The 13,219-nt window shown below is 46.0% G+C and overlaps 1 protein-coding gene across 1 annotated transcript; it reads right to left on the bottom strand.

The window, feature by feature from the left end:
* Positions 1 to 5,538: 5,538 nt before the first annotated feature.
* PI3 (peptidase inhibitor 3) lies at positions 5,539 to 7,343 on the bottom strand. The gene is made up of 3 exons (XM_008698064.2): positions 7,197 to 7,343; positions 5,944 to 6,189; positions 5,539 to 5,711 (listed from the first exon to the last, which is right to left on the bottom strand). Exons 1-2 carry the CDS (start codon positions 7,315 to 7,317, stop codon positions 5,945 to 5,947), a joined length of 366 nt encoding a protein of 121 aa, XP_008696286.1. The 5' UTR covers positions 7,318 to 7,343; the 3' UTR covers positions 5,539 to 5,711; position 5,944.
* Positions 7,344 to 13,219: the final 5,876 nt, after the last annotated feature.

Genomic DNA, 13,219 nt, shown 5'->3' with positions numbered 1-13,219 from the left:
AGCTCGAGCACCACGGTAGAGCCTGAGAAGCACTCAGCAGCACATGCTCCCTGCAGCTGGGTGGCCAGGGGCTGCTTGAAGGGGATCTGAGCTGCACCTGTCCAGACAGACCCTAGTGTCGCCCTTGTGCTCTGGGATGCGTGTTTCCACCCACATTGCCCATTCCTCCCGGTGGGCGCTCTTCCTGCTGGAGAGCACAGAGGATGGGGTAAGCGGGGCAAACTTCACCACCAGCCCCTGCAGCTGGTGTCAGGCTCGCAGCCGCTCCTCCCCCTCCCCCTGCTGGTCACTCCATTCCACAGCCTCCTTGTCCTCAGCTATCAGGGTACGCTCTGTGGCTTACCTTGTGGTGAGACCCAAACCCTTGTTCTGAGGGGTCACCACACCCAGCTCGGGCCAGGGCAGCTGCACCAGTCCGTTCGCGGTCACACGGGGAAGATGCCGAGAAACTCTGTGCCGCTCCTCTGGGCATCTTCCCTGCTGTCTCCTGGCTCTGCCGGGCCTGTCCTTGCTGAGATCCGGTCTAAGTTTAGGAAAAATCTTCTCGGATTGGTTTTGCAGATCGGGTCCTTAAGAGCCTGCACTGGAATTCTCCTGATGTTTGTCCCCAGCCCGGCTCTGTAAAGCTGAAACAGCTTTCCCTCACCAGCCTTGAAAATAACAGCCCTGCCCTGCATCAGTGCACCGGGGAAGATAGTCGCTGGTCCCCTTTGTCCTCCCGCTAACAACCACCACCCACCCCACACCCCGCAGCCCGAAGGGGTGAGGAAAGAAGTTGGTCTGCCGAGTGGTGTCAGGATGAGTGTGTCTCTCTCAACACTGGTTCCCACTGTAGCGCTTCATTTTATTTCTTTCTGCTTCCTTTCTTTTTATCTAGGCTAAGTAGGTAGAGGTTTGCCTATTCGGTAAATATTTTTTTTAAATAAGATTTTGCTTTAATAATTACAGCTACTGTTTTCCCATCCTCAACCTCATGAATTTATTATTTTACCTTCATTATTGTTACTTTTTTAGATGTCCCTTGGTTCACTCTGTCCTTTTTTTCCTGAAATTTTTAATGTAAATTTTGATGTACTTATTTTCATTATTTTGTTTTTATTGACATATTTCGGGATACTCTCCTCTGGTCTTCTGTATCCTTGTTTTTTGTTGTTCACGCAAACTGTCTTACAATGATAGTGTGTTAAATTCTACTGTTGGTGAGCTGCAATCTTGTCTCCTTGCATCTCCTATAGTTACTTTTTTTTTTATTGAAGTGAAGTAATATGGTACTAGTTTCAGGTGCACGACAACTGTACCTTATGTAATTCCCACCATCATAAGCACAGTCACCACCTGTCACACAATGTTCCTCAAATGTTATTGACAATATTCCCTACGTATACTTTTCATCCCCGTGACTTACTTATTTTATAACTGAAAGTTTGCGCTTCTTTACTTCCTAATCCCCTTCCCCTGGCTTGCCCATCCTCCACTCCCCTCCCCTCTGGCAGCACCAGTTTGAGCTTTGTATGAGTCTGTTTCCGTTTTTTGTCCGTTTGTTTTGCTGTAGGAACTTCTTTGTAAAGGAGAGTGGTATCTGTGTTATGTGGCGCTTGTACACTGAAAACGCACATCTTCACAGTGAATTGTGGTTATTAACACTAAAAGTGCCCTTCCGACAACTTGAGCAACAAAATAAAATGCAACCCCAAGTATCAGATGTCTGTAAGTCCACACTGATATAAATAGTTACGTGAAAAAGCAAGGAGGATAGACAGATCTCCCATACAGATTAATTCCAAATAATGTCTTGAGCTTCCTCCCCCTCAAGGAGTATCTTTTTTAAAAATTTATTTATTTTTATTTAAATTCAATTAACATATAATGTGTTCTTGGTTTCAGAGGTAGAAGTCAGTGATTCACCAGTCTTACATAATACCCTGTGCTCATTACATCAAATGCCCTGCTCAATGTCCATCACCCAGTTACCCCATCCCTCCACCCTCTCCCCTCCAGCAACCCTCAGTTTGTTTCCTATGGTTAAGAGTCTCTTACGGTTTGTCTCCCTCTCTGATTTCATCTTGTTTTATTTTCCCCTCCCTTCCCCTATGATCCTCTGTTTTGTTTCTTAAATTCCATGTATCAGCGTCAAGGAGTATCTTAAGTGTGGGATATGCATAGTGACTTTCTCCCTGAGAGAATAATATGGAAAGAGGGAGGGGAAAAAGTAACTTTACGGCGTGGAAGCCTGACGAACCCAATAGCCTAATCATCAGATCAGTATCACCAGTGATAAGTCAAGTTGCTAGTACGTACCCTTGATATGATGTGATGAGAAGGGCACTCCGAGGTGGTCTACCTCCAAAAAAACCTATACCCTAGTCTAACCATGAGAAAAAAACATCAGACTTCCCCAACTGCCTAATCAGTGCCCCTCTAAACTGTCAAGGTCATCAAAATGGGGAAGGTCTGAGAAATGTCACAGCCAAGAGGAGTCTAAAAACACCCAATGGCTAAATGTAACATGGTATCCTGGGGGGATTCTGAAAAATAAAAAGAACATAAGGTAATATGAATGAGGTCTGGACTCTAGTTTACACTAATGCATCAATATTGCTTCATTAGTCGTGACACCTGTACCAGAGAAACCTAGGGTGTTGTTAATACTGGGACGAACGGGGAGCTAATCCACAGGGTACTGTGTTCAACTCGGACTCCTTTCCAGTATTTTCACACTTAATGGAGACATCCTCCCCGGGAATGATTTTAATTCAGTCCCGGGCTCTCCATTCCTCTCCTCTTCTTGACACAGATATTTCTGGACCTCAGTTTGCTCTCCGAAAAGGGTCACGGCAAGAGTTAAGAGATACTTCCTTGAAAATCAAGAGTCTTTCCAGTAAAGGTAATTTGAAGTTTTTGCTGTTCCCTGATTTCTGACTATAGTGATGTCGGGGGGGTTATTTGGTTTTATTCTTCTTCGTTGAATTCTATAGCTGTGAAAGAAGGTACTTGAAGATTTAAATTGGTAAGAATACCAGCTACCCTGGAAGTCCAGTGAATTTTTTTCTCCAGCTTTAGGGAGATGTGAGCATCCATTGACGGATGAATGGATGCAGAAAATGTGGTGTAGACGATGGAATATTATTCAGCCATACAAAAACAGGAGTTCCTGGATTTTTCACAGCATGGATGGATCTTGAGGGCATTATGCTAAATGACATCTATCAGACAGAGAAAGGCAAATACTGTATGAATCTAAAAATATCAACTCATAGAAACACAGAGTAAAATGGTGGTAGCCGGGGCTGGGAGGGTGGAGGAAATGGGCTGGTCAAAGGGCACAAACCCTGTTACAAGACCAACACATTCTGGGGATTTAATGTGGAGCATGGTGAATATAGTCAACAAATGTGGTATTGTATCCTCGGAAGTCGCTATCAGAGAAGAGCCTTAATGTTCTCACTGTAACGACAAAATGGTAATTATGTGAGGTGAAGGATTTAACTACCCTTATCATGGTAACCGTTTTGCAATATATATGGGAATCACATGATCACATGTATACCTTAAATTACACCCTATGTCAATTTTTTCACAGTAAAGCTGGGAAAAAAGTACATTGAAGAGGTAGTCGTTGGTATCTTCACCATGCGGCATCTTCTCATTCAGGACCACAGCATTTATTCAATAAAGCCTTTTCTAAGCCACCTTGTGAACAGTTGTATAGGTTTCTTTTTTAAAGTTCTGCCTGCCTCTTGTTACGTTTATTTAAAGGAATGGTATGATTTTGTTGATATTATAAGCGGAATTTTATTCTATTTTTTTTATTTAAATTTTAGTTAGTTAACATACCATGCAATATAGGTTTCTGGAGCAGAATTCAGTGATTCCTCACTTACATACAACACCCAGTTCTCATCACAAGTGCCCTCCTTAATGCCCATCCCCCATCCAGCCCATCCCCCACCCATCCCCCTCCAGCAACCCTCAGTCTGTTCGCTATCATTAAGAGTCTCTTATGGTTTGTTTCCCTCTCTCCTTTCTCCCCTCTTCCCATATAGTCATCTGTTTTCTTTTTTAAATTCCACATATGGGTGAGATCATATGGTATTTGTCTTTCTTTGACTAAGTGGAACTAAAAATTTTTTATTCTGATTATTGCTTGTTTTAACAAAAATAGGATTTATCTTGTACTAACTATGTGACTGAAGGTGGTTACTGAACCTCTCATGGCTTCAATCTTTTAATGAAATTAAAGACATGAGGTAATACCCATGGGAGAGGGTTCTTATGAGAAATAAATAAGACAGTCCATATCACACAGTTAGTGCAGGATCTGGAACAGAGAAGAAGTCAACACCTCAACTAATCTTACTGCCGGTGGTGTATCTTGTACTTGTCAGGCCAGACGTTTGGGCACGGCTCTTGCCTACTTTCCAGGATGTCCTGGTATCACAGGTCCAGTGCAGTGCAGCCAGTTCCCTGGAAAATGAGAGGGAGCCCTGGCTTGCATGCTTCTGGAAGGGGCAAAGGACACAGTGCTCCCTGTTCTCTCACCCTGAGGCTCTGTCCCCTCCTTCCGCTCACAGAGGGAACTCAACACAAAAAGAAGAGTTGTCTCAGGGCCAGAATGTCAGGGCTAGACTGTACTCCCTGAATAATTACATCCAAGCCCCTCAAATTGAATAGACAACTGAGGCTCAGAGAGGGAAAGACCTTTGTCTGAGGTAATCCAGCAAGTGGGGAGCCTGGGGTGGGACTAGAACACAGGCCCCCTGACTCCTAAGCCTGTGCTCTTTCACCCCCAAACCAAATTCTCTTTCTGTGAGAGCTTCTTGTTCAAGGGCCGTGGAGCAGGTGGGTCAACAGCAGAGCCATGAGGTCATTCGAGTTTGCCTAACACACACCCTCTGTGGTTTGCACCATTCGAATCTGCCTGCCCCCACCCTGTGCGTCTCCAGAGGACACTATTCACCACCCACGCTGAAGGATCAAGGACTTGGTGTGTCCTTTCTCCTCATTCACAGCTTAAAATAGAAAGCTGGGGGAGGGCATGGCTTAACCCAAAGGAATTAACTGTTAATGGAGGCATCTCAGGCAGGAACAGGTGAAATGCTTCAAGAGCGGGGATTTCCCCCCCCCCCCCCGCTTCTTTCTATGGCCACTTGGGAGGATGTGGCTCCCTGGGGAACATGAAAGGAAAGGTGGGAAGGGAGCTACAGGTTTAACCACTAGGGTTGGTTGGTCACGCCGGCAGGGCTGGTGATAGCCGGGTCAGGATGCGGGGTTGATGGGAGAGGAAAGAAACTGCCTGCGGTTTGTGCCACGTTTGGTTTTTTTATTTCCCTGGTCTTCAGCCAAAGGCAAAATTCCCTAGTGAAATGCAGACTCTGGGTCTGGGCTCGATTACTGGATTTCTAGTAGTAAGCCCTAGGAATGGGCCTCTGGTCTCTGCCCCTGCTTTCCTTTACACCCCACTGGGGAGAGGGGTCCCAGCTCTTCACCCATCTCCCCGGGGCTCCTGGGAGCACGGACGTCATAGGCGCCAGAAGCAAATGGAGCAGAAAGTGGTCTTTTATTGCAAAGTCAATAAGAGAAGCAGCCAAGCCCAGACTTGGGCATCCTGAGCGAGAGGTGGAATGTCCACGGCGGAGGAGGGCTGGGGGACAGGGGCTGGGACCGGCAGCCCTGGGGACTTCGCAGGTGCAGCAAGGACAGGCTCCACTTGGCTGGGAGAGAAGAGAATCGAAGAGGTGATTCCGCAGCTCAAAGCACTCAGAGGCCGTGGGGGACAGAGTCACGTCCGCGCGGCAGCCCCCTCAGGACTCGGTCGCGGGCGGGCTCTGAGACCCTCGGTCTCTTAGTCGCCTCCCCACAGCCTGTGTCTCTCACCCAGCCGGGGTCATTCCCCACTGCTCAGGCTTCTCTGTGCCCTCAGGGCCCCCTCTTCCTGGTTCTCACCTCACTGGGGATCCAAGCAGGCCAGCCCACAGGCGCCCTTACAGCACTTCTTGGCCCCCGGGCACTGGGCGTCTCTCAGACAGCGGTTCGGGGGGTTTAGCATGGCGCACTGGATCAGAACGCGGGGGCAGGCGCCAGGCTTCGTGGCCACGGGACCTTTGGCTTTGACTGGATCTTGACCTCTCACCAGACCTTGTCCTTTGACCGGAACACGACCTTTGTCAGCGCCTTGCCCTTTAGGAGGAGCTGTTGAAAGAACAAATGTCGCCACATATAGACCCCATGCACCTGCTTCACTATCTAGTCTTTTCTCCCTGTCCAGCCACTGCTCACTGCGGTGGTTCCCAAACCACGGCCTGACGTGGGGCAGGGTCCTCTGGGCTAGCTGGCACGTGTGCTCCGGGACGGCTGTGCCCTGGGCTTTGGGGCAGGGTCCACAGGACCACGGTTCCTTTGGGTGTCCATTTCTTCACCCTGCCCACCCCGCCCTCCATGACAAGTCCTCTCAGGAGGAGAGGCCAGACTGGGGTGACACCCAGACATGAGAAGGGGTGGGAGGGGGAAGAGCCTGAGACACACACCAGGAGACCCGAGCTCCTTCCTGGCTCTGGAGATTATCTGGACAATCAGTGTCCTCCTTTGTAAAGGGGGGGGGGGTCTTCAAACTACATGACTTCGGAGGTCTCGTTGGTGTGTAACCTCCTTTTAGAAGCTGATCACCCAGATGCCTTCAGGGGGCAGACAGGCAGGGGCCAGACCCCGCACCCAGGCCCAGAATCCTGGGGCTCCTCACTTCACTGCACGTGCTGCCCAGGTATCCACACCTGAGGCCACGACCACGTCGCAACACTCCTTCCAGCAATAGTCCTGATACCTCAGTCCTGGTGGAGAGCATGTCAATTCTATTGGACAGATTTCTGCTCTCTCTGGACACGGTGGAAGCAGCCACAGACCAAAGTGTGAGATCCATGGGTGCCTGGGTGGCTCGGTCGGTTAAGCGACTGCCTTCAGCTCAGGTCATGATCCCGGGGTCCCAGGATGGAGCCCCGCGTTGGGCTCCCTGCTCAGCGGGGAGTCTGCTTCTCCCTCTGCCCCTCCCCCTTCTCATGCTGGCTCTCTCTCTCTCTCAGTCACTCAAATAAATAAATAGAAATTAAAAAAAAATAAAGTGTGAGATCCAGCCCTGCCTGCTGTCCCAGAATGCTCCCTGCCAGGGCCCAACCCAGCCTCACCCAGGCCACTTGTCTACTCACCTCTGGTGACAGCTGCCTGGGCCGCCAGAATCCCCAGGATAAGGAACACCGCCAGGACCAAAAAGCTGCTGGGTCTCATGTTGTCAGGAAGATGTGTGGCTAAGAGCTGAAGCTGACCCATTTTATGCAGCCCAGCGTGGCCTGGCGCCAGGAGGGCGGGTCTGTGGTTTCCTATGGGACAAGACCTACATTTCCTAATTCTACCAGGAAGGATCCACCCCTACCCTGGAAGGCACTTTGGGGCTTTCCCCAAATATTGTTCACAGAGAGAAAGGGCAGACACCGTGTTACATCACTTCTGATAGCCCCAAGGGCTGTCCCACTTTCTCACAGAGAAGCAGGGCTGACTGGTGGGTCCAGTGTTCTGATTTCAAAGCCGAGGAGTTCTCCCATTACGCCCTGTGCCTACAGGCCCACCCAGACCTGCCCTAACAGTTCACCCCTCCCACTTCAAGTTGGGCTTTGCTTTCATGCCCTTCTGGCCTCGAGGAAAACTCTCAAAGGCAAATTTGCCTTGAAAATCTAATGACACATCGCTACACTTTGTCATCTCATGGGTTGTGTCTGAGATGCACCACGGAAGTAATGGGGAAGGGGGGGTTCTAGATCTTACATAGTAACGCTAATTAAGGTAATGCTGGGTGAAAAAGTCAAGTCTCAAAAGAAAACATTTTGACTTACAGGCTTGCGGATAAGGCTCAAAACTAGGGAACACTAATAGATTGTCTAGGCATACTTACATACATGGTACGACTCACTTACACAGGGGTGGATGAAAATGAGGAAGTTATCAACATGAAATCTAGGATAAGGGTCAACTCTGGAAGGGAGGCAAGAAACGTTTTGGATGGGTGAGAAGGACTCGGGCTGGTTTAAGTTTTCGGTTCTTGGTAACGTTCTAGTACTTGGGTTGATTGGTGATTTCCCTTGGGTGTGTGTGTGTGTGTGTGTGTGTGTGTGTGTGTGTGTGTATCCAGGGTAAATCATTTATGGATTACCTTCACTTTCCATAAACCCGCACTGCTGCTCTCTTGGGTGGTCTTTCACTATCACAAATGACACCCCACGTGGCGTTTTGCATTAACTTGTAAGCTAGAATCCCAGAAGTAGATTTGCTGGTACAAAGATTAAACATATTTGAAATTTTTTTCCAGCTTATTATGGTATGATTGACAAATGAATTCTATATATATTTAATGTGTACAATATGACATTTACTATACATGCAGGTTATGAAAAGATGGCCCCAATTAAGCTAATGAACATATCCATCAACCCATATAGTTACCATCTTTCAAATGCTTTTGAAATTTTTCTACTCTTGTCTTGTATCCCTTGATGGAGGTTGCACCATTTTGTACCCGCACTGGCAGTGGATGAAACCACCTGTATGCATTCAGGCTCTGGCACAGACCGTGTCTAATTTGGGTTTTTCTATCAGTCTGATAGGTGAGAAATCATGCCTCGCCAATGTTTTTAGTGAGCATTTCTCTCATTGTCATTTTTGCATATTTTAGAAGCCGCTTACATTTCTTTTTCCGAAAGCTTCTTTTCCTTTGCTCACTTTTTAATAGATTCATCAGCCTTTTTTCTTCTTAATTTTTAAGCACTCTTTATATATTATGGAGAAAGGTCCTTTGTGGTATGGTCTGCAAATAAAAAATTTAACGTCATTGGAAGAGCTGCTCAGAACAGCTCGGGGTGGCCTCCTTTCCTCATCTTATTGGACATTACTTCCTATGGTTTGGCTACTTTGCACACAGTGAGAGCATGTTGTTAATATGGTCATAGTAAACAAATCTGGCTATGGTTATATTAAGAAGGCTGCACATCGTATTAATACAGCTTCACTGAAGAGTTGATGGGGAGGATAGAAGTTACGAAGATAGAAGGAAAAAAAGGTAAATAAAAAGAAACAAAAAAGTATTGCTTCACCAAAAAACTTACCATGTCTGATGTGATCCTATTATATTTATAAATATATTAGAAAAAGAATGAATATTGCTAGATCTCTGTGTACTGAATTCTAGCAATATTCATGAAATCTTACCAACAGGAAAACAAGTTAGAGGGTAATATATGTGTCTGATAATACTTCACTAGAAACACATGAAAGTGTTATATATGCCTTTATTTATGTACGAAAGAGGAGAAAGGTGTGAAGGAATACACACTGCGCTGTTCCCATGGCATACATCACGGTGATGGGAATGGGAAAAAACCCAGATGAGTAGGTTTTCCTTTACACATACTAGTTTCTAATTTTTTCCCTTGTCACAACAAAAAGTCACTTATTGTGATCTGAAATATCAAAGAAAATTATAACCCGTAATTAGAAAAAAGAACTCAAGGAATTGTGTGAATGGAGAAAACAGTGTAATTGACAGTTATATCTAAATACACAAGGAGATACATGTAACCAGTAGTCCCAGTGTTAAGAACAATACTTAAAAAAGAAGTGTCGTAATGTAAAAATGTAATAGTGTGTGTCAGGTATGATTCAGATGCAGTCGGAAGAAATCATTCTAGGTAGTTCAAGCAGAAAAAGAATCAGCTATTGTATGAGTGCGTGTGATTGCAGGAACCGGAATCACATCTACAGTCCTGGACGCCGAAGCGTCTGGGACAGATAATCACTGGGTTGCCAACCGCTGCAGGGAGACGTGCTGGGAGCAATTGAAATTCACAGTGAAGACACTTAGAGCCTGCCACCATCTACTCTTTTTCCCTGCCGCTGTTCATGCCCCTGATCCATCCCCTACTTACCCTTGCAAACATCAGCAAATATTCACCTCCCAGAAGGAAAAGTGCCCACCCCGAGCAGGTCTGAGAATAAGAAAGGTAGAGCACAAGTGCTGGAAGATGTAGAGAGAAAAGAAATAAGAAAATGCACCTGGGGAAAGGAGAAGGTGTATTTAGGGGAGAGATTATCATCTTGAAATACTGCAGCAATATCTCTTTGGCCATGGCTGATGGTAGGCGCCCTCCTGTTTCAGACGAGTACCTAAGAATCAAGCAAAGTCCACGTATTTGAGGAACTGCCCATTATTGTAGCAACGGAGGAGGGAGCCCTTGAGCTAAGAAATTAAGAAACCCATTCTAACTTCCCACCTCTCCTACTCAGGTAAGATATTCCTTTCAATAGCTGGTCCAAGAAAATCTACTGATTTTAAAATAAGAAAGAAATATGGAAATCACAGAAGCCACACAAAAATACTATTTTTTAAAAGCGGAAATGAGTAGCAAAGCTTAAAAACATTTAAAACACGATTTAAAAAATCTTCAGTAAAATGTCACCACAAAGCTGAAAAAAATGGGTATTCTAAAATGAATGTCTAAAATTACTGAAGCAAATTGAAACTGTAAAGGAGCACCATAAAGCAGAAATATAGAAATTCAGAGAAGAAATAGCAAGGTAACGAGAAGATGTGAAGTGAACTCCGACGGAGCTCAGAGGAGAAATTGAAAGACAAGGACAAAAACATTGCAGAAATAAAGACTAAGTAAGGACAAAAGGAAAGAAAATAAGAAAAGCAAAGAACCACAAACCAAAAATGAAAAATAGCTTGAAAATAATTTCAGAGAAAGTCTTCAGTATAGAAAGTCACTAGAGACGCAACAGACATAAAAATCAAGTTGTACAAAGAAGAAACCCAAACACACACACACAAAAGAAGAAAACCAAAACAGCAAGATAAGAGAACTATTTAGGGGCGCCTGGGTGGCGCAGTTGTTAAGCGTCTGCCTTCCACTCAGGGCGTGATCCCGGCGTTCTGGGATCGAGGCCCACATCAGGCTCCTCCAGTAGGAGCCTGCTTCTTCCTCTCCCACTCCTCCTGCTTGTGTTCCCTCTCTCGCTGGCTGTCTCTCTCTGTCAAAATAAATAAGTAAAATCTTAAAAAAAAAAAAAAGAATTATTTAAAACCCTAATCGAGGAAAATATTTCTGAAAAAAAAGCAGGTTGAGTCTATGTATTGGAAGTTCATACCGTGGTAAACACAAGACGCTGTGAGTAAAATGTTTGGGCTGAAAAGATAGACACAGAAGCCTCCGGGAAACTAACTCCCCTCAGAAAACAAAAACAAAAACAAAATCAGAAAAAAAAAAATCAGATGGAATGACAGCCAGAAAACAGCAGAGCAAAACTTAAACAGCAGAGCAAAACAGCAAAGCAAAAAATACTCAAGGAAAGAAAGTATGCACTGAGGATTTTTTTTTTTTTTCACAACGAATTTACTGGAAGTAAAAAGACTACAGGAATCTATTTCCGGACATACCAGAACTCTAGGGATCTTGTTTCCAAGAGCTCTCCTGAGCGGTCTCTAAGGGACAAGATATACCCAACCCAGAAAGATTGTGGGGATTACTGAAATGACGACTGTTGAGCCCTGGACATTGTAACTGCGGCACGAAGACAAGACAAAGTCGTGGCAAGTAGTATGTAAACACGCCATGCTGTGAGAATGTAGAAACAGTAGCATTGCCATCAGATGGGCGGACGAGGGGGAAGGAAGGTGGACAAAAGAGTAAGCTCGCTGATTGCTTATATATGATAGTTCCAAGTCAAAGGATATTTAAAACACAATAAGCCTCAACAGAATTAACCACTTTTGTGCATCAGAAGACACTATCAGGATAGTGAGAAGACACCCTGCAGAATGGGAGAAAAGATTTGCAAATCAGGTATCTGATAAGGGCCTCGTATCCGGAATATGTAAAGGACACGTACAATTCAACCATATAAAGATAAACAACCCGATTTAAAAATGGGCGAAGCACTTGAATAGACTTTCCTCTAAAGAAGATACACAAAAAGCCGTGAGCACACAAAAAGACACCCAACATCATTAGCCATTAGGGAAATGGAAATGCAAATCACAAGATACCGCGTCACACCCCTTAGTGTGACTCTAAAAATATTTTTCTTGTTGGAGAAGGACAAGTGTTGGCGAGGACGTGGAGAAGCTGGAACCCTTGTACGTTGCGGATGAGAATGGAAAACGGAGAAGCAGGAACAATCCCAGAGGTCTGAGACGTAACCAAGAGCTTGGGCCGGGCTGAGCAGCGCGGTTCATCGGCTCCCTGAGACCGGTCCGTCTGGGGGAGGCGGCTCTTTTCTCTAAGGCACAGAAACTAACCCAGGGAGTCGAGGAAAATGAAGCCTCCACGCTGGCCCTTGGACATCTGGAAATCCATCCTCCACATTTGTAGGCAGCTCCCCGCCGGGCACACCCACTTTCACCCCAAGCCCCAGCTCTGCCAGTCCTGCCGCCTCACCAGACACATGCTGAGTCCCACTCTGCGGTCGCCTTCCCGCCTTTCTTGAGGGACTTCCAGTGCCCAGGGAAAGCCCCGAAATGGCAGGAAAGTCATGCTGCTCCTGCCACTGGGAGGCCCCTGCTCTCCCCTGTTAGCGTCTCCCCTGCTAGATTCACTCTCCACGGGTGCTCCATCCCCCTGATTACACAGTAACCTCTTCCGGTGGTCCCTTTTGAGAAATAAATGAGGTGAGGTGACACCCTGTCTCTGAAGCCTTAGCGTAATTTAATAGAGTGAGCCGTTCCCCCCAGACTCCTATAACTTGGGGGCAGGACAGACTTGGGGGTGATGGGAGCCTAAAGGAGGGAAGAGCGTTCCTGGACAGACTTGGATGAACTCCAGGCTTTGTTTTCTATGCAGCAGTCACGTGCTCTGTTCCCAGGAAGCTCCAACGAAGGCCAAAGCCCCAGCAGGAACCGCTTTGAGTGTTGTGGAGAAGACACTGGCCTGGAAGTCAGTTCTAGTCTCAGCTTTGCCCCCAACTAGCTGGGTGACCTCAGGCAAATAGCTTTCCCTCTCTGAGCCTCAGTTTTTGTTTTTGTTTTTCATTGAACTTGAGGGGCTTGGATGCAAAGAGGGTCTTTCTGGGGTCTCAATACATCAGCTCCTCTACTAAGAATAAAATCAACTCCTTTTGAAAAAAAATTAATAAGAAAGAATTTATACCTGAGTCAAGTTAACTTTTCCTCCCAGTTTTACTGAGA

This window comes from Ursus maritimus, unplaced genomic scaffold, assembly GCF_017311325.1.
Source record: "Ursus maritimus isolate PB19 unplaced genomic scaffold, ASM1731132v1 scaffold_22, whole genome shotgun sequence".
Lineage (NCBI taxonomy): Eukaryota > Metazoa > Chordata > Mammalia > Carnivora > Ursidae > Ursus > Ursus maritimus.
Note: the sequence above shows the minus strand (reverse complement) of the source record. Positions and strands in the feature narration are given on the sequence as shown.

What these genes read in the sequence shown, in the direction of transcription:
- PI3 (XM_008698064.2), bottom strand. Translation starts at nt 7,317, where the DNA reads ATGGGTCAGCTTCAGCTCTTAGCCACACATCTTCCTGACAACATGAGA. An exon ending in CCAGGCAGCTGTCACCAGAG is followed by an intron (nt 6,190 to 7,196) that starts GTGAGTAGACAA and finishes TTCTTTCAACAG; the next exon opens with CTCCTCCTAAAGGGCAAGGC.